The sequence below is a fragment of the Ahaetulla prasina genome, chromosome 2 (assembly GCF_028640845.1).
Source record: "Ahaetulla prasina isolate Xishuangbanna chromosome 2, ASM2864084v1, whole genome shotgun sequence".
NCBI lineage: Eukaryota > Metazoa > Chordata > Lepidosauria > Squamata > Colubridae > Ahaetulla > Ahaetulla prasina.
This window is the reverse complement of record NC_080540.1, coordinates 282,521,930-282,543,073: the sequence shown is the minus strand read 5'-3', so window position 1 is coordinate 282,543,073 and position 21,144 is coordinate 282,521,930. Positions and strand designations below refer to the sequence as shown.

Below are 21,144 nucleotides of genomic sequence, written 5' to 3'. Positions count from 1 at the left end.
CTGTAGTCGATTTTCAGGCGTTGGGTTGCTATTCACCGAGCAAAAGAGTTGAATTACAAGCTATTATGACTTGCTGGAAGGTGGAATTTAAACCACAGAAAAACAAGAAGAAGGGCTATCTTGAAGTTCCCATCTCTAAGTTTTCCTCTCTAAATTATCTCCAAATGGTTTCATTTGCTTGTGTTCAGAAGGGGCCACTGGGCTCCTTGGTTTTATCTAAATTTAAGTTACCCACAGTGTCGTTGGAAGAAATGCCCATCTGGGTTCAGTTCCAAGTGGGGAGAAAGACACTGGAAACATGGAGACTGTGTGAAAAGATGGTTTAAAGGTAGACAGGACCACGTGGTTTTGAGGTCCTGGGTAAAAAAGCACATGGGTGAAAGAGAGAGAGACAGAGATTTATACCCTCCGTTGGGCTTTGAATTTGAGTTTGTGTTCTGATTGGTTGTCAGACTCCCATGGGGCCATCGGGGTGAAATGCTCCCAGTTCGGAACAGATCGGCCGATCCGGTAGCGATGGCGGCGGGTGGTTCAGAAACTGGTAGCAAAATCCCTGCTCCCCCGCCCATGCCCAGCTGTGCCATGCGATCTCTTCCACCGAATAGGTTGTTAAAAAAATGCTTTTAAAAGGTAAAAAAAAAAAAGGCTCTGACGATCCCAACTGAGCCATGTGATCGTCAGAGCCTTTTTTTTACTTTTAAAAGCATTTTTTACAACCTCTTCAGCCAAACAGGTTGTAAAAAAATGCTTTTAAAAGTAAAAAAAAAGATTGCACGCCACAGCTGATCATCCCCCCACCCCGCACGCTGTTCTATTTATCCATGCCTCTTTTTGGCATCCACTGCACGCTCGCGCACCTCGCATTTGGTGCATGGTGCGCAACTAGTGAACTGGTAGTAAACCGGTTCAGATTTCACCACTGGGGACCATGCAGGGGTAACTTTGTAGGTTGTCTTATGAGTCCCAGGCTTAGTTGACTCTTGCTGGGTGATGATGTAATGAAAGGGCTTTGGGAAACTCCTATTATGGCTCTGCCTGAAGGAGGTAGATCTTTGTTACGTAGAATAGACTGGCCCAGGCCTTAGTGGCCCATTGACAAAGGCGGGGGGCTGAATTTCTGCCCCCCTTTTAGGGGAAATATTCTGCCCTTTTAATATTTCTTAAAATATCTCATTTCCCTAGGAGAGGAGTGGGTGCTAACGTCCTACAGATTGAAACTTAAGGAAGACCAGTGTTCAGTCAGGTTAACCTAGCAGCAATTCAAAACTAAATTTCTGGTTTCAACATGGTTGAACTGGGTTGTTTAGCTTGGATTCAATTCATTATAATTAATTCCTCAGTATGTATTTTTTTTAAGCTAATTCTTCATCCTAGAAGGCCATTACAGTAGTTTCATTGCCTTCTTTTACATTTTAACGAAAAAGAACTTATTCTTTCTTTCTTTCTTTCTTTCTTTCTTTCTTTCTTTCTTTCTTTCTTTCTTTCTTTCTTTCTTATTTAAATTTTTATACTGCCCTTCTCCGAGGACTCAGGGCGATGTACAGCAAATAAAACATAAATATCAAAAAAAAATTAAAATACAATATTCAGTTAAAAATCTAATTCAATACGCTGCATGTTAAAATTGTAGAATAAAAATACTAAATATATTAAAACCCCTTAAAAAAACCCTAAAAACCCTCAGTATTAAAATTAGTCATTAGGTCAGCCCCGCTTGATGAAAAAAAAAGGTTTTGAGCTCGCGCTTAAAGGTCCGAAGATCAGGGAGAAGACGAAGTCCCACAGGTAGATCATTCCATAGGGCCGGAGCTCCCACAGAGAACGCTCTTCCTCTGGGGGCCACCAGCTGACATTGGTTGGCTGACGGCACCCTAAGGAGGCCCTCCCTATGAGAGCGCACTGGTCGATGGGAGGTAACTGACGGCAGCAGGCAGTCCCGTAAATATCCCGGTCCCATGCCATGGAGCGCTTTAAAGGTGATAACTAGGACCTTGAATCGCACCCAGAAGACCACCGGTAACCAGTGCAGCCTGCGCAGGAGAGGTGTTACATGGGAGCTACGAGAAACTCCCTCAATCCCCCGCGCGGCCGCATTCTGTACCAGTTGGAGCCTCCTGGTATTAAAGGAGAACTTACAAATATAAGACATTTCCTTGTTTATTCAAATAGAAGTAGTCCTCACTTAGTGAACGCCATTGGGACAGGCAACTTCATTGCTAACATCACAGTTGCTAAGCGACACATCATGTGACTGCGACCACTTCCGTTGCTAGGATTGCAATAAAAATGTTCAAATTAATTCTGAGTTACCCTATTTTCCAGATTTGCATAATATACCGAACCATAAATGAATCAAGTACACTAGATTTGTAAAAGCTGTAAATCAAAGCAGCATCATAATTAACCAGAAACTTTTATTTATTTGCTTCCCCCGCCCCCCCGACCGCGTCATACTTAGCCAAAGAAGGAAAAGTCAGTTCTTAGTCTAAAGAACCTTCTTCATGTTTGTAATGAAATTTACCAAATTCTCCACATCATAAGGCAGTCATCAAATGATGGTTTTTTTTTAATGAATTACCAAACTGGAAGATGAATGACTTCATGGTCCCAATAGTTTCTTTCTTGTATATCAATTTTAATTTGCAGAATGAGCAGAAACTACAAAAGCATTTACAGCTGCGTACATCGGTTTTTCTCAGAAAAGCTTTCTTTTCTTCAACTACTCATTTTCTGACAAGCAGTGAAAAATGTGGAAGACCATTAACAGATTAACAGAGTTGGAAGGGACCTTATAGGTCATCTAGTCCAACCCCTCCCCCACCCCTGCTCAAGCAGGAGACCCTACACTGTTTCTGACAAATGGCAGTCCAATCTTTTCTTGAAAGTCTCAAGTGATGGAGCTCCCACAACCTCTGAGGGAAAGCTGTTCCATTGGTTGATTGTTCTCACTGTCAGAAAGTTCTTCCTCATTTCTAGGTTGAATCTCTCCTTGTTCAGTTTCCATCCATTATTCCTTGTCTGGCCTTCAGGTACTTTGGAAAACAGCTTGACCCTCTCCTCTCTGTAGCAGCCCCTCAAATATTGGAACACTGCTATCATGTCTCCTCTGGTCCTTCTCTTCACTATAAGATGGAATAACATGGAATAAAATGGGAAAAGGGATTCATTAGAATCCTAATGAATTGTGTTCAAATTCCACTCTTAGTATTAGAAGATTCATATTATACAGACAAAAAACGTTAAAGTGCTTAACCACAATTATAACTACAGGAAGTTCATAGCCGAAACTACAGACAGCTTGACAGGAAACTGAACTTAGATCGCTTTGTAAGACACCTGTGCCCTAGTTAGCACAAGGACACATGAAATAAGCTTATAGCAACATTTAGGGGGGCAATTGAGATAGTGGGCTGTCAATAAGCCAATCATGCTCTGATATATGCTTGTACAACCATATAGAGAAAGATGTTTTTTTTCGTTTTCCTGTTTCCTGTATTGTCTCAAGTATAAAGATATGTACATCAGAACCCCTCATTGTTCAGTGGGTTATATTTGCACAAAACCACTGATCCTGCGCATGATTAAACCTTTTCTGTTTGATCCCGGAATTCCTTGTCAATCCTTTGAATTCCATAACAACTAGACTAGCCATGCCCAGTTCCTGCAACAGTTCATTGTATGTTTTAGTCTCCAGTCCCCTAATAATCCTGGTTGCTCTCCTCTGCACTTTTTCTAGAGTCTCAACATCTTTTTTATAGTGTAGTGACCAAAACTGGATGCAGTACTCTAGGTGTGGTCTTACTAGAGTGATATTAGTACCTCACTTGATCTTGATTGTATCTCTTTGTTAATCCAAATTTAGGATTGCGTTGGCTTTTTTGGCTGCCGCTGCACACTGCTGGCTCATTACACAACACCTTATCTGTGAAACAGATCGAGCATTTGCCCTTTACAAGAACGTGTTTTCAGCCAGATATCTTTTTCCCCCTAATATTTGCCTTATACACTGTGTATCTATGAGATATTTTTTAAAGCTTCATCTGGGGATAAAGAGGAAGGAGGTTCTCATTTCCCCTTAGTGTAACTGGGAAAGTATCTCTTTGGTTTTGGCAGATGTGCAATCTTTGTCTTATTACATTGGTTGCCAAACTTCCTGAAGTAAATATTTTACTAGATATGATCCAAGAAATACCATCTGGTTCCTTATCCCTATTCACAAAGTTGGGATGGAAATTGTGGACTTAGTTAAACAATCAATCCAGTGAGTTTTTGAAGCCCAGTTTTAGATGATTGATGATTGATTGATTGATTGATTGATTGATTGATTGATTGATTATGTGTTATCAAGTTGTAGTCAACTCTAGAATCAACATCATGTGAAGTATTAGTGCCGCTTTATAAAACCCTAGTAAGGCCACACCTAGAACACTGCAACTAGTTTTGGTCACCACACTACAAAAAAGATGTTGAGACTTTCGAAAAAGTTCAGAGAAGAGCAATTAAGATGATCGAAGGCCTGGAGACTAAAACATGTGAAGAATGGCTGCAGGATCTGGGTTTGGCTAGTCTAAAGAAAAGAAGAATTAGGGGTGACACAACAGCAGTATTCCAGTATTTGAGGGGCTGCCACAAAGAAGTGAGGGTCAAATTATTCTCCAAAGCACCGGAGGGCTGGAGAAGAAATAATGGATGGAAACTAATCAAGGAGAGAAGCAACCTGGAATTAAGGAGAAACTTCCTAATAATGAGGACAATTAACCAGTGAAACAGTTTGACTTCAGAAATCATGGGTGCTCCATCATTGGAGGTCTTTAAGAAGAGACTAGACAGTCACTTATCTGAAATGATATAGGTTCTCCTGCTTGAGCAGGGGGCTGGACTAGAAGACCTCCAAGGTCCTTCCAGCTCTATTATATTAAGGGATGGGCTTCAAAAATTTTAGCAAGGGGTTCTCTGCCTGGTTGCTGGGTGGAGGTGTCCCTAGTGGATGTGGCCTAGTCAGCCTCCTGCCCCACGGTGGCTGGGTGTGTTTTTGCCCTCCCCGGGCTCCGGAGGCTTTTCTCAAGCCTTCAGGAAAGCAAAAATGGCCTCCCCAGGCTCCAGAGACCCTCTGGAGGCTCTACCCGAACTTACAGTAGGCTCATTTTTCACCCTCCCCAAGCCTCTGTGTGCGCCCTGCACTTACCTGCATCCAAAATGGGACTCCGGGGAGGGGAGGGGACGGGTGGGCAGGGCCAGCCAGGAGTGGGATTTGGGGGTTCTCCAAACTGCACAGAATCTTAGCTAGAGGTTCTCCCGAACCCCTGCGAACCCCCGGTAGCCCACCCCTATTCTATTCTATTCTATTCTATTCTATTCTATTCTATTCTATTCTATTCTATTCTATTCTATTCTATTCTATTCTATTCTATTCTATTCTAATTCTAATTCTAATTCTAATTCTAATTCTAATTCTAATTCTAATTCTAATTCTAATTCTATTCTTTAGTGACCAGATAGATTTTTCTCCATAATGATCTATTTTTAACTTGTTCCAATAAAGGAGAATATTTGTAGCTGAGGGTTGAAATGAGGGGTTATTAATGTCTGTTTGATGGCTGATTTGTCAGAGTGCCAGGCTTCTAGAAATTCCCTGACGTTTTTGGACTTGGCCTGGTGTAGGATGGTCACATTTCCTCCGTTGAAACTATCTGCCTATATGTTGTGAAATGAAAGAATTTTCGTCATGTCTTCTGACTGCCAGTTGGATGCGTTCTGGATGTGAACTGCTTGTCCTACATGGTGGTTGTTGCAGTTCTTACACTGTATGTTGCAGGTGACTCCTGTTTTTTTCTTCTGGGGTTGCTGGGTCTTTTGGTTTGCTTAGGATGTTTTGAAGGGCTTTAGTTGGCTTGTTTAGTTAACTTGTTCTTTCAAATCTCCCAATGGTGAGCCCATCACCACCGTCACTGAGTCCACCCACCATGCTGTTGGTCACCCTCTTCTTTTCTTTTCTTCCACCTGTAGGAGTTAGCACCCACCCCTTTCCTAGGGAAATGAGATATTTTAGGAAATATTAAAAGAGCAGAATATTTCCCCTAAAAGGGAGGCAAAAACTTACCCCCCTTTGTCAATGGGCCATTAAGGCCTTGGCCAGTCTATTCTACATAAAGTTCTACCTCCTTCAGGCAGAGCCATAATAGGAATTGCCCAAAGCCCTTTCATTACATCATCACCCAGCAACACTCAACCAAGCCTGGGACACAGACAACCTACAAAGTTAACCCTGCAGGGCCCCATAGGAGTCTGACAACCAGTCAGAACACATGCTCGAATTCAAAAGCCCAGAAGGGGTATAGAACTCAGGCACCTTTCAGCATCTCTTCCCCCTTTTTTCCCTTCACCCAAGATCTTCAAGGCATGTGATCCTGTCCACCATTAAAACCATTTTTCAAGCAACCACTATGTTTCCAGTGTCTTTCTCCCCACTTGGAACTGAAACCAGAAGGACATTTCTTCCAACACACCTTTTCCAGCATTAGAGCCTCCTCAACAGATCTATCTCTAGTTAGAATGAACCAATTTCTAAATTCTTGGCAAAATTTTAAACTTAAATGCCTCTCCTCATCAAAGTTACTTATTTTCTAACTTTCTGGTCACCCTCATTGCTCTCCCTTTCATTAGTTCTAATTTCCCTGAATCTTTTTAAAATCTTTCTTAAAATCTGGTGAATGTAATTTGAATACATTCATAACATGGAATCAGTACTTCTGATCATGTAGCCTAAAGTCACAGTATATCTACAATTTTACATTATAGATTCAACATTCATTTCAATAATGTAAAGAGTTAAATACCAGTGGGAGATATGGACACCTTTAAATATTTGTATGGAGCCCTGTATATGAGAAAGACATAGAAAGTGCACTAATTATTGTTATTTTTTTGTCTTTATATTCTTTTAGCTTAAAGCTACCAGGAACATTTTATTGGGTAAATTTAAAACATTATACATGTATAAAAAGTTGATACTTTATCTTACTTTTTAAGTTTTTCCTTAATAGCAAACAAAGCTTATTTATTTGAAATATAAAGGGAAAGAATGAAAGTATTTGGAGGCAATGATTATAGATATTTAAACAGATTAATGTCTTCCTGATCCATGCAGCTGGTGTGACATATTATTAAAACTAGGGATTAAATTCTGTCAAAATTCAGAGTGCTTGCCTTTGGATATGAACATATTTTGAACAATTGTCACAAAGGAACACAGATACATTTTGGACAATGCACTAACATTTTTTTGTTAACTTGATTCTATATACTGCACATAAGCTTTCTAACAGGAAATTTATTTTATTTTTATTTATTTTTATTTTCATCAAGCATGTATTTTATGACAGATACAAATGTAAACATAATTATAAATACATGAAAAGGATACAAATAAAACATTAGGACAGGGACCGTAGGCACGTGGGTGCGCTTAGGCACGCCCCTTACAGACCTCTTAGGAATGGGGTGAGGTCTACAGTAGACAGTCTAAGGTTAAAGTTTTGGGGATTTGGGGAAGAAACCACAAAGTCAGGTAGTGCATTCCAGGCATTGACAACTCTCTTACTGAAGTCGTATTTTCTGCAGTCTAGTTTGGATCAGTTTACCATGAATTTGTATCTATTGTGTGCTCTTGTATTGTTTTGGTTGAATCTGAAGTATTCATTGGCTGGTAGGATATTGTAGCAGATGATTTTATGTACTATGCTTAGGTCAGACCGAAGACGGCAAAGTTCTAAGTTGTCTAAGCCCAAAATTTCGAGTCTGGTGGCATAAGGTATTTTGTTGCAAGCAGAGGAGTGGAGGACTCTTCTTGTGAAATATCTCTGAACTCGTTTGATTGTATTAATGTCCAATATGCAGTGTGGGTGCCAGATAGATGAGCTGTATTCAAGAATTGGTCTGCCAAAGGTTTTGTATACTCTAGTTTGCAGTTCAATATTACTGGAGAAGAAGCTACGCAAGAAAAATGAATGAATGACTGATAAATAAGTAATTTTGCATACCCATCTATCCATGATTTGTTCAGGATAGAAAAACAATATTCATTATATGCTTTTGTATTTAACGACTACTTTAATTTCCAAAATGTTTAATCCGTGGAGATAATGTCTTTACATCCCACATCATATTTACTTTGTCTTTATATCCCAAATTTGATTCTGAGGAACCCCCAATGTTCTGAAGCAAATTTGGGGGTGACTAAAAGATAGAGGTAGAAATGGAAGAAGAAATTTATTATCTATCTGCAAACTGTAAAACTGACATCCTAATATGGCATTCAGATATTATTCTATATGTTACCCATAATTGGATAGGTTTAATCAAGCTAGGGAAGGGAGACGGTGGCTCAGTGGCTAAGACATTGAGCTTGTCGATCGAAAAGTCGGCAATTTAGCGGTTCAAATCCCTAGCGCTGCGTAACGGGGTGAGCTCCTGTTACTTGTCCCAGCTTCTGCCAACCTAGCAGTTCGAAAGCACATAAAAAATGCAAGTAGAAAAATAGGGACCACCTTTGGTGGGAAGGTAACAGCGTTCCGTGTGCCTTTGGCATTTAGTCATGCTGGCCACATGACCATGGAGACGTCTTTGGACAGTGCTGGCTCTTAGGCTTTGAAACGGAGATAAGCACTGGCCCCTAGAGTCGGGAACGACTAGCACATATGTTATCTTTAATCAAGCCGAAGTTGCATCTATGGAGACATGTACCAAATAATAGGGGTGGAGGATGAAAATCCTCACGGCTTCCAGAATTTGGAAGGAAAATAGGTAATGCCCACTACAACCAGAAATAAGCAAAATATACTTCCCAGCTCTAGTAGTGAAAAAATTACAGGCACTGTTGGGATAAACGGAGGTTTTTAAGAAGAGATTGGACAACCATTTGTCTGAAATGTTATAAGGTTTCCTGCTTGAGCAAGGGGTTGGACAAGAAGACCTCCCAAAGTCCTTTCCAATTCTGTTAAATAAGTTGTTTTATGTACCTAGGGCACTTTCAAACTTGCATGCGCAACCCAACCCTAGGCTGGAACAGATGTGCTGAGTATCCACTTTGCAGAACTTTGGAACACAGCCACATTCAGATCAGAAGCTGGCAGTGCAGATTTAAGAAGGGAAAACAGTATGTGTGGCAAAGATAGTCAGGCTCTCCCTTCCATTCTTTTTCAGAGTGAAGTGTGGTGGGTTTGTGTGCAAAAAGAGGCATGTGTTGGGGGTGGGGTTGGGGGGAAGGGGACCATAAAAACAAAAGATGTGTTTAGAAAACTGGATAGTGTTGGGTATCAACAGACCGTTTGGTGGGTGATTGCCCGAGTGTTCCCCACTATCTCACCAGGACTGCAGGCATATCTAAAGTTGCCCGCTACAATAAGGGAGTCAGAGGGCTCCATCAATCAGAGGCAAGAATATCTAGTTATCAGTGCCAGAAACTCCACAAATAAAAAGCCCCTTCCCCTGCTTTGATAAGAGGACGGCTGTCCCAGGTCTTATCAAGTCTCACCAACCACAGGGGGAAAACAAAGATTCCCCACTTCATTCATTGGAGAGAGAGGCTTCTGAAATGCAGAGGGGGGAACTGGGGGGGGGGAGGGAAGAGAAGGGACTTTCCTTTAGACACAGTCAGCCACGTTTCACTTTCAGAGATCCCTGCTTTGTAGAACAAGCTTGTTGAATGAAAACAGGGGATATGAATGAAGGACAGGTGGCGGGGGGGGGGATACACCATCTGTATTTCTAATCAGAAAGTATCAGGGGCTTCTAACTGGACCCCTTGATGGGAGGAAGGGAACGGGCAAGGAAGATGCTATCATGAAATGCAGATTGCAGTCCAAATTGGTGCCTGGTTCAAATAAATTATTTTGAAAGGTGGCGATTCAATAGGGCACATCCTTGGCAAACATAAGGGCGAAACGTTCAGGGCGAGAATAACCACGAGGAGAGACACTACTGTAGAACAGACAAGTGGGCTGGAACACGCGTCTTCCAGGAATGAATGAAATTGTCTTGAGATGAGTCAGGATTGTGGGGTTTCAGCAGCACAACGTTGTGAATCCCGCTTGATAGCACATCTCTGGAACTTCATCCGGGCAGTTCTTCCCACTTGCTAGTTCTGCCATCTGGGGACACCGCTTAATGTTTGCTGCCGATCTGAAACGTCTGCGGATGGAAAGGAGGACAGGCTTTGTCTGCAGCTCTCAATGTGTTGTATGGTTTTAACCCTTATGAACTGGTATTGATTGATGAGCGTGCCAGAATTTATGGAAGAAGGTGAGTATAATGAATATCTGAATAACAAGAGTTGGAAGGGACCTTGGAGGTCTTCTAGTCCAATCCCCTGCTCAAGCAGAAAACCCTGTATCATTTCAGACAAGTGGTTGTCCAATTTCTTTTTAAAAATCTCCAGTGTTGGACTACTCACAACTTCTAGAAGGCAAGTTGTTCTACTCGATTATTGTTTTCATTGTGAGGAAATTTCTCCTTAATTCTAGAGTGCTTTTCTCCTTCATTAGTTTCAATCCGTTGCTTCTTGTCCTGCCTAGTTCAGGTGCTTTGGAGAATAGGTTGACCCTCTTTTCTTTGTGAAAATATTGGAACACTCTATCATGTTTTCCCTAGTCCTTCTTTACACTAGACATTCCCAATTCCTGCAACTGTTCTTCATATGTTTTAGCCTCCAATTCCATAATTATTTTTGTTGATCTTCTCTGCACTCTTCCCAGAGTCTCTACATCTTTAATTTAAATAATATCCCAATTTAAATGCAATAATAATAATAATAACAACAATAATAACAACAATAGGAGGAAGAGGAGGAAGAGGAAGAAGAGGAGCAAGAAGAAGAAGAAGAAGAAGAAGAAGAAGAAGAAGAAGAAGAAGAAGAAGAAGAAGAAGAAGAAGAAGAAGAAGAAGAAGAAGAAGAAGAAGAAGAAGAAGGGGAGGAGGAGGAGGAGGAAGAGGAAGAGGAAGAGGAAGAAGAAGGAGAGGAAGAAGAAGAAGAAGATTATTGTTTCATGTTTGTGAGATACCCCACTTGGCACTTGCTCAAAGGCACTCTGTCCATCTCAAGATGTAGAGGTCTAGTTAGCCAGGATTCTACAGGTTTCCTTAGGCTTCCTCTAACTCAGGGGTCTCCAACCTTGGCAACTTTAAGCCTGGAGGACTTCAACTCCCAGAATTCCCCCGCCAGCTTTGCTGGTGGGGGAATTCTGGGAGTAGAAGTCTCCAGGCTTAAAGTTGCCATGGTTGGAGAGACCCCCTGCTCTAACTGCAATTCTCCTGGGCTAGCCTGAGGCTTCAGGCATCCTTCTCCTCGCCCTGATTTTGGAACCCAACCGGGAGCTCTGTGTGTGTTCTCTCCCTCAGGGCTGCAAAACACCGCAGCTTGGCAGTCTGAACTCCCAAGAAGAGCCGTCGGCGTCGCGGCTGGACGGGCGCTGAGGAAAAGGGCTCCTCATTCTTTCCCCTCACGCTGCCCGTCGAGGGGGGCGCCTTCGCCTAACAGAAGAAGCGTCCTCCAGAGAAAGGCTCAGAGCCAGACTGGAAGGAGGACGGGCGGTCGGCGGGGGCGGCATGTCGAAGGGGAGGGCGCGCGCGTGGGGGTGGGAGTGAGAAGAAAAAGAGAGGGGGGGGAGTTTTGGCTGGCGCTACCCGGGCCAGCCAGTCAGGAAGAGGGACGCGCGCCACGCGGCCCCCAGAACTTCGAGTTGCCCTCTCCGGGGGTGGAGGGAAGAAAGGTGGTGGTGGGGGGAGCAGCGTCACGTGCCTGACCTTTGCTGACACTTCCCCGCCCCGGCCGGCATATAAAAGCGGCTCAGCCGGCCAGACGGAGCAGTGCCGCGCTCAGGCTCCGCAAGGCTCGGACCTTCCTCCCTCCCTCCCTCTCTGGTCTCGCCTCCTCGACCGAGCGCTCGGCGGATTCCTTCCCCACGGAAAGCCTTCCACGCGTCCAGCCCAGCCCGCCCCGATGGCCCGCCCGGAGACCTTGCAGCTCCTGCCGAAGCCCCGCGGGCAACTCTTCTTCCCGCTCCTGGCTCTCGTCGCCTTCGCCCTGCTCCTGCAAGGGCGCGGCGGGCTCGCGGCTTCTTTGCAAGGCGTCGACGGAGCGTCCCCGATGGCCAAGATCTACCCCCGAGGCAGCCACTGGGCAGTGGGTGAGTGAGGGGTCCTCCAGGGGCTTCCCGGGGTGGCTTTCTTGGCCAGGAACCGGGCGCTCCTTTCTTTATAGCCTTCGGTTGGGCAGAGGGCAGGGAACCCAACACGGGCGTCTAAGGGAGAAGTAGGTTTGAGCGCAGGGAAGGATTGCTTGCCAGACGTGGAGATGCCACCAGGTGAGCTGGGAGCCTACTTTCCCCCCACCATCAACACCTGGTGGGGAAAATTAGCCAGGATACAAAATTCAGTCAGAATAACAAAATGCGAAGGGACCTTGGAGGTCTTCTAGTCCAGGGGGTCTCCAACCTTGGCAACTTTAAGCCTGGCGGACTTCAACACCCAGCTTTGCTGGCTGGGGAATTCTGGGAGTTGAAGTCCGCCAGGCTTAAAGTTGCCAAGGTTGGAGACCCCTGTAATCTAGTCTAACCTCCTGCTCAGGCAGGAAACCCTGTACCGTTTCAGACAAAGTTGTATAAAATTTGTATAATTATCTATATAAAAGTTGTATCGTGTCTTCTTTGAAACCTCCAGTGATGGAACGCTCACAACTTCTGGAGAGAGGTTGTTCCACTGATGAACTGTTCTGTCAGAAAATTTCTCCTTAGTTCTAGGTTGCTTCTCTCCTTGATCAGTTTCCACCCATTGTTTTTGGTCCTGCCTTCAGATGCTTTGCAAAATAGCTTGATTCCCTCTTCTTTGTGGCAGCCCCTGAGAAATTGGAACACTGCTATCATGTCTCCCCTAGTCCTTCTTTTCATTAAACTAGGCAGACTAGGTTAGCTTAGTGTATCTTCAAAAAGTGGGCTATATCTGCCCATCCCCAGTCATTTACCTTAGAAAGCATCCATGCCATGGCTTTCCATTTCCTTCCAGTGTTTCCATCCCCAGTCTTCCCAGTTTCTGGGGTATGTCTGTAAAACTCCACACATCCATGCCTCCCTGGTGTCCCAATTGTCTTTTAAATCCCAAAGGAAAATGTTGTGGAAGAGCTTGTCCCTTGGGCTTTTGAAAGGATGGGCAGCCAAGGAGGCATCCAAAGGATGAAAAGAAACACAACAGAAAGCCGCCACATAAAAACAGTAAAAAATGCACATCAGAAATCTGTCAGTGGTGGCACTCTGCTGCCTCCAATGATGAAATTAATTCAAAAAAATGTAAAATAAATTAGAGGTGTCTGCACTAGTGGACAGCATTCCTTGAGATTAGGAAGCAAATTCTTCGCTAAAATGCTTACCTCTTTTCAGTTGCTAATTTAAATTGTCTTGTTTGTAATAAAAGTGTTTTAGGAAAGGGCGATAGGCTGGGAAGAAAAGTAAGGAAGAAGAACTGGGGGTGGGGGAGAAGAGCTATAAGTTAGAGACAGAGATATCCCATTCTCTAAATATTGTCAGAACTCCCCTTTTCCCTCTTCTGCATAAGGATCAGAAATTTTCCACTAGGAATTTATTTCACTGGCAAATCCAACTGAGATTAGAAGCATCATTTGCCTATAGTAAAGCAAAGGTCACAAACATATTGTCCCTGAAAATAGATCGAGAAAAGGTGAATTCTATGGCAGTCAAAGTCAATGGAATGTTGCCTATTCATAATAATTCTGTTCCTCTTCTGCTTGTCATTGAAAGTGCCGGCGAGCTGTGTAGAGCACAAAGGCTCTGTTTTGGCTGCTGAGATGTAACTGAGCATCACCCGTGTCCATATAGATGTTTGTGAGGTCTAGAAAGTTTTTCCTTACTTAAAGGAAAGTGTGGTTATTACCAGACAGATGATGTGTCCTTCACCTATTTCAGGGATCTCCAACCTTGGTCCCTTTAAGACTTGTGGACTTCGACTCCCAGAGTTCCTCAGCCAGCTTTGCTGGCTGAGGGACTCTGGGAGTCGAAGTCTACAAGTCTTAAAGGGACCAAGGTTGGAGACCCCTGCCCTATTTGATATTTGCACAAAAGAACAGAATAGAGAAGATCTCACGAGAGCTTCAATAATTCTTCTGAATTGTTCCAAGCCAACCAACATGGATGCCATGGTCTCCAGATCCGGGCACTCCTTATTTCAAAAAATGATACAGATGTCTGCATTGACAGTAATTTCATGGCACATTCTTTCTTCTTGCAGGGCACTTCATGGGGAAAAAGAGTACTGGAGATTTTCCTTACATATATGAAGACCGACAAGAGATGCCTTTCCCCTTGCTGCCAGATAATGCCAAACAGCTGGGCAGCTATTTGCAGCAGGACGAATCCTTGAAGGAACTGCTCAAACGCATGGAAGAGGATGACGATCAAAATACTCAGGTTCTCCAGGAAGAGCTGCCTTTTTCTTCCAAGAATGTTTGGGGGACAGAGCAAAGCAGCAACTTCAAAGATGTAAGTGAGGTTTCCATAACCCCATCAGATACTCTTTGCCTTCTAGTTGTTTCATGCTTAATGTTCTTCTGTTCCGTTTGCTTGCTGTGGAAATGTGTGCCAGGCAGAAGCCTTCTCTTCTTTAATTCCCGTCTGTCCTCATTCAGATTAATAACAAATTTGGGATTTAGGGATTCTTTTTTTTTTTTTTAAGGAGAGAAAGATTTCAAAGAAATGAAATTACTTCACTGATGACATTATCCAGTTGGGTAATGAAATGTCAGCTCTCTTTTTTCTGCCCCTACCAGTCCACATTCAAATTAATAAAAATTTGCTTTGAGGATTCTTCATGGAAAGACTGACCTATGAAAAGTGTCCTATGTCTACTTACTTAGTGGCAAGGTGACCAAGACTTATAAATATCCTTTCCTGATGATGTTACTGCACTGATGACATTCCCTAATCTGGTAATGAAACATCTGCAAGCAAACAACTAAGCTCAGAGAAGCCCAAGGACTTCACAGCCCTTCCTTTGCACGCCATTCTCATTGACTTCCCACGTGTCAATGAAGTCCCAAAGAATTCCCATCAGAATAGATACCTCTTGACAGGCATTCCCAGTTTAGAGAAAGAGGGAAGGTTGAAACAGTTTTCTCTTGAAATCTCAGACATTTATTCTCTAGTAACTCAACGGATGGGAATTGTGCGACGTAACTGCTGCTTTGGCTTTCTCTAAAAGCAAGATTAGATTGAGACATCAACCTTTGCAGTTAGATTGCCAAATATCATATTTGTTTGTAAAAAAAACAAAACAACCTACAACAACCAAAGAATTTAGGCATTGAATCCGAAGAGCTCTAAAGGGGAAGCTATAAAAATGCTTTGCCTAGATGATTGAATACTAATTCAGCATCATCTCCAGGATATCAATTTGGGTTCCAGCTTGAGACCGTTTGAACTGGAGATAGCATGGAAGAGCCAGTCTTCCCCAGATAATGTTAACACTCCATAAAGGACATGTTTTTTTTAAAAAAAAAAAAGCTAATATTTGAAATTTGTATTCGAATTCTTCCATGAGTATATATTTAAATAGGGGCATCCTAAAGCTACATCATTCCTATCCCTAAGGGGACTGTGGTGGGTGATGCAAGCACATGCAATGGAGTCACAGAGGCGTAGTTGCAACACTAAAAAAAGATAAAAAGGCTTTTGAAACGATGCATGAAGTACATCAGAGATTATCACCACTTTTCTGTCAATAACCTCTGATGTAGATGCCTTGTTAGAAAAGAGTTAGATCAGCCTTCTGCAAGAGACATTCATTGGAAGTTCCTGTGCATGAAAAATGCTCTTCTCAGGCTTCATAATGAACCTTTCATGAGGTCTCATATTTTCTTAACTTGCCCTGAGGCTCTTTTTTATATTATAAAATAATATGAATTCTAGGAAGTCATTTAGGCTAAATGCTAGAGGAATGGATTGAAAAACCAAGGCTATATTTTTATATATATAAGCCAATTGTTTTCAGTCAAAGTGTGATTGCTTTTAAATTGAAGTGATCTGTGGTGGTGGAATGTATAGAGATACATAAATAAATACGACACTTTGTGGGAATCTGTGTTAGTCTGTCCTATCCAAAAACCAGAAGGAGTCAGGAAACGCTTTTTTCAAACTAAAAGGTTTTGTTGAAAGGTGCAGGCTTTTTGTGAGCTTTTTAATAATATTTGTTAGGGTGAAAAGGTGATCTCAGTTTCCTTCTAATTTATAAACTTCTCAATTTTATTAACGTATTTCTTAGTTTGTTCCACACCAAAGGCAATCCGTGATCAGAACGTGGGAAGGATAGTGAGATGATATTTTCTGCTAATGAGAGGAATACCTCAGCTGGAAGGGAGCAACTTATCTTCCTCCTTCCTTCTACATTTGAGATAGAATAGAATAGAATAGAATAGAATAGAATAGAATAGAATAGAATAGAATAGAATAGAATAGAATAGAATAACAGAGTTGGAAGGGACCTTGGAGATCTTCTAGTCCAACCACCCGCTTAGACAAGAAACCACTTCAGACAAATGGTTATCCAACATCTTCTTACAAATTTCAGTATTGGAACATTCACAGCTTCTGGTGGCAAGTTGTTTCACTGATTAACTCTTCTAACAGATGTTCCAAGGAAGTGGAACACCTGACCAGCATTCATTGCTGGGCTAGGAAACCAGTAACTCTCTAACACATCACTGGGAAAGGGGAGAGTTGTGGTTTCTTTAAACATCCTGCACATCCTGGTATAGTGTTTTCTGTTCGGTGGGACCGTTCTATCAGGGCAATCTGGTCTACGCAATTATGGGATGGTGCATACTGCTTCCGTTTTCTCCTTTCAACCCCGATCCAGGAGCCTTCACAGGTAGTTGCTTGCTAACTATTTCTGTGTTAAATTTACGTTTTACCGACAAAAGAAAAAAAAAGGGAAACTAGTACAGATCTGGGGGATGCGGTAGCTCAGTGGCTAAGATGCTGAGCTTGTCGCCAAAAATTTAGCGGATCGAATCCCTAGTGCCACGTAACGGAGTGAGCTCCCATTACTTGTCCCAGCTTCTGTCAACCTAGCAGTTCGAAAGCACATAAAAAATGCAAGTAGAAAAATAGGGACCACCTTTAGTGGAGGTAACAGCATTTTGTGCTCCTTTGGCATTTAATCATGCCGGCCACATGGCCATGGAGAGCGCTGGCTTTTCGGCTTTGAAATGGAGATGAGCACCGCTCCCTAGAGTCAGGAACGACTAGCACATATATGCGAGGGGAACCTTTACCTTTAGTACAGATCTATTTCAAGCTATTTAGTTCTCATCAGCTAACCTTACCCTTAAGGGATTCAAATGGCTAGCTGATGAGAACTAAATAGCTTGAAATCAATCTATACTAGTCTCCCTTTATTTTTCTTTGTTCCGTAAAACATAAATTTAACATCCTGGTATAGTGTGTGGGCATTAGGTGGGGAAAGAGGGGTTCATGACTCTGCAACCAATGAAACCTCAAGAAGATTGCTCATGCTTGATTTCAGAAACACATAAATCCTAGTAAATTTGCTCATTGGCAATCTGTTCCCTGCCAACGGAATTAGGCAGCAGAAGCTGGGGACAAGAGTAAGAGTGTCCAGTGCTTGCCTGCCTGGTGGACAGTGTTGTGCACGTCCTAAGCCCCCTCAACTAGCTTGCTGCTCTGGGTATAAAGAAGATACTTTCCAATGTTAGATGTTGCTCGAGGCTGCATCGCTCAGTTCCGCTCCAAGGGCTGGGGATAACATCCTGACTCACCTTGTTTACCTGATCATCTGATGAACGCAAATGTGGTCTTCAGAGTCTACTCCTTTTGTGGTTGAGGGCTCTTTGCCCATCCCACATTAAAGAGTGTGAAATAGTATGTAGAAAAAGACCTGTTGCAAATATCCATATAGAATAGAATCAGTGGTGGGATTCAGCCAGTTCGCACCACTTCGGGAGAATCGGTTGTTAACTTTCTGAGCAATTTGGCGAACTGGTTGTTGGAAGAAATCATTAGGGCAGAGAACCAGTTGTTAAATTACTTGAATCCCACCACAGAATAGAATATAGAATAGAATAGAATAGAATAGAATAGAATAGAATAGAATAGAATAGAATAGAATAGAATATTTTTATTGGCCAAGTGTGACTGAACACACATTGAATTTGTCTTTGGTGCATATGCTCTCAGTGTACATAAAAAGACAAGATACATTCGTCAAGAATCGTAAGGTACAACACTTAATGATAGTCGTAGGGTACAAATAAGCAATCAAATCATACTAGGGAGCAGTCAATATCAATATAAATTGTAACGAAATATGAATGAAGCACAAGCTATTTTAGGCACGACGGTGCTCCAACAATTATTATTTTTCTTTTTCCTCTTCTCTCAGATGGTGGGGCTCCTGTTGCAAGTACTGGATAAAAAGGAAAGCACTCCAAGCTGAAATGACTGCCATCCAGCGCTGAAAACATAGAATAATGTCTTTAAGAGACTATTGTTTCATAAGCATTTTATTGTACATGATAACTAAATAATTATCTTTTCTGTTAAAACAAGATTTCCCCCTCCCCCTTCACTGTAGAAGAACCTGTCTACTTGTTTCTCCTAACAATGGCTACACTTCTCCAACGGCTTTTCCCCTTTCCAAGCAACGTTTTTCTCGCTTGAATTGCTTTGTTGTACATAATTGTCAATGAAGGGTCTTCCAGTTCTCTGACAATACTTTGCCATTTCACTTTTCAATCTCTGCATCTTTTACCTTGCGATCATCCTGCATTTCCATATTCACAATAAATAAATATATATATATATTTAAAAAAAAAAAGATGGGTGCTTTTATTGATCTCGGAGCACACGATGCAGTTGAAATTATAGCTTGGCATATTCAGCACATGGGGGCACAAGTTCCAGGATGGGGCTCATATTGGAGAAATACTTAAGTTAACAGCATATAAAACATGTAGTCTCCGGAAGCTTCAATCGGTGCAAAATGCGGAAGCCCACATGGTTTTGTGCGAGTCTAGATTTGCACATGGGTCTCCTCTCTTGTTAAGAGCTGTATTGAGAGCTGATTTGCTTTCAGGTCCAATTCAAGATGCTGGTTGTCACCTTTAAAGCCCTACCTGGCCTTATTTGAAGGACCTGGCCCATCAGAGTGGGGAGGCAGGGGGTGTTACAGGTCCCCTCTCCTAAGGAGATCCATCTAGTAGCAAGAAGAAAAGCTGCCTTCTTGGTAGCTTGCTCCCTGTGGAACCCCATCCCTGCAGAAATAAGATGGGCTCCCACCTTGATACTCTTTTGATAGACCCCGAAGACATGGTTTTGCCAGGGGGCCTAGATCCGTGATGGTGAACACGGTGGCACGCAGAGCCTTCTCTGTGGGCACGTGTTGCTGCGCCACGAGACGTTGGCCAAACCTGGCTGTGGCCGATGCCAACCTCGCTAACATGAGGGCTGGCAGAGTGGGAATGAGATCCGGGAGGAGGGTACAATGGAAAGGGGGAACAGGGCCACAGCTGAAGAGCGAGCATGAACTGCGGCAGCGGCTTCCTTCTCCTTTTCCTCATGCGACCCTCTGGCTGGCTGCTGCGGGGCCAGGAGGGCGCACGCAAGCAGGGATACCCTCCTCAAGCGAGTGGCCGGCCTTGGCCAAAGTGCCGCGAAGGCATGTGGGGTGGGTGGGTTGACAGCTGACGGGTGAACATGTTTGGTGAGGGCGCTTCAGCTTTTTCTGAGCCTGATCCCCAGGGTGGGCATGTGAGGTTTGGAAGTGCCAGCCCCCTTTTCCCGCTGCCCTGAGCATCTTTACTCCTCCAGCTGAGCTGTGCCACCAGCAGCATTGAAGTGTGAAGGGCCTGGTCCCACAGTGCTTGCATGTGCCAGCCTTACTGTAGACTCGTATGTAACATCTACTATAGCTTTGTCACTGGACTGGAGTCCCACCTTAAAGATGAAAGTCATGGGGGAGGCAAGCTAGGAGTGTCGTGTCCCACTCCTCCGCTGACGGCCGGGTCAGGGAAATCCGAATCAGGCGTGCCTCTGCAGCTCTGCCAAAGTCCTAGCAAAGTCCTCAGGGCAGGCAGGAGACCATAAAGTGACTCCAGCAAGATATGTTTAGATTTGCCTGACTCAGAGAATGCCAGAAAGCAGGTCCTTTATATAAGCCATGGGGTGTGGCTCAATAACTCAACACTTATCCAGGCCTGCCCCTCCCTTCCTTCTGTTGCCTCAGTCTATCAAGTCTTCTGACGCGAGGGTCACTCCAGTCTGCAGCTGTTGGCAATTGACCTCCCTCAGTCTCACATGCTGTGGAGGAGGGGGAGGGGTCTAGTTGCTCCGTTTGCCTGGGCATGGAGCCAGAGCTGGGGGCTGGAGATACTTCTTCCTCTTCAGCCTGTCTGGGCATGGAGCCAGGGCTGGGGCCGGGAGGCATACTAGGACATTCCTCCGTGTTCGGAAGCAGATAAGAAGGCCCCGGCTATGGTGAGATCGGACGAGACACAACAAGGAGGTCCTTCAGTTATCTACTTTAGGAAGAAGACACTTGAAAGCGCTTTGGTGTTTTGAGGTAGCTCCTTCATGGAAACTAGATGATGTCTTTGGGGGAAAAAATACTTTTCTTTTGATTTTTTAAAAATTTTATACGCAAACACATAATAGATCAGTCATTCCTTCCATGTGACATCTCGGTGTTTTCTCCATATCTTCGTCTTTTTGTTGTTTCTTCTGTCTTCATTCACACTTAATCTATTACTACATTTCTCCAAAAATAGACTACTCTAATTATACCATTTTCTTACATAACTATTAATTTGTTTATCTTTTCCAGCCAATAGTAAAATTGATCCCATATCTTGAAATATTCTGAATCCTCTCTTTAATTATCGAAGTTAATCTATTGTATTTATTTCTGCATTCTAAGATTCTTTTAATTACTTCTAAAGGTATTTTCTCTACTTTCCAATTTTGCGCAAAAATAATCCTTGCAGCTGTTATAACATGTATAATCAAATAAATATTTTCTCTACTAATTTTTTCTGGGAGGATATCCAATAGGAACAGCTCCGGTTTTAAA

The 21,144-nt window shown here is 43.0% G+C and overlaps 1 protein-coding gene across 1 annotated transcript; it reads left to right on the top strand.

The window, feature by feature from the left end:
- The first annotated feature begins 11,801 nt into the window (after nt 1-11,801).
- On the top strand, nt 11,802-18,835 carry GRP (gastrin releasing peptide). Its single transcript, XM_058170391.1, has 3 exons — nt 11,802-12,182; nt 14,293-14,543; nt 18,460-18,835. Exons 1-3 carry the CDS (start codon nt 11,996-11,998, stop codon nt 18,511-18,513), a joined length of 492 nt encoding a protein of 163 aa, XP_058026374.1. The 5' UTR covers nt 11,802-11,995; the 3' UTR covers nt 18,514-18,835.
- The last annotated feature ends 2,309 nt before the right edge of the window (nt 18,836-21,144 follow it).

Excerpts from the sequence above, each read along its gene's own strand:
- GRP (XM_058170391.1), top strand. The coding sequence starts at position 11,996 with ATGGCCCGCCCGGAGACCTTGCAGCTCCTGCCGAAGCCCCGCGGGCAA. Across the intron at positions 12,183-14,292 it reads AGGCAGCCACTGGGCAGTGG|GGCACTTCATGGGGAAAAAG; the intron begins GTGAGTGAGGGG and ends TTCTTCTTGCAG. Across the intron at positions 14,544-18,459 it reads AAAGCAGCAACTTCAAAGAT|ATGGTGGGGCTCCTGTTGCA; the intron begins GTAAGTGAGGTT and ends CTCTTCTCTCAG.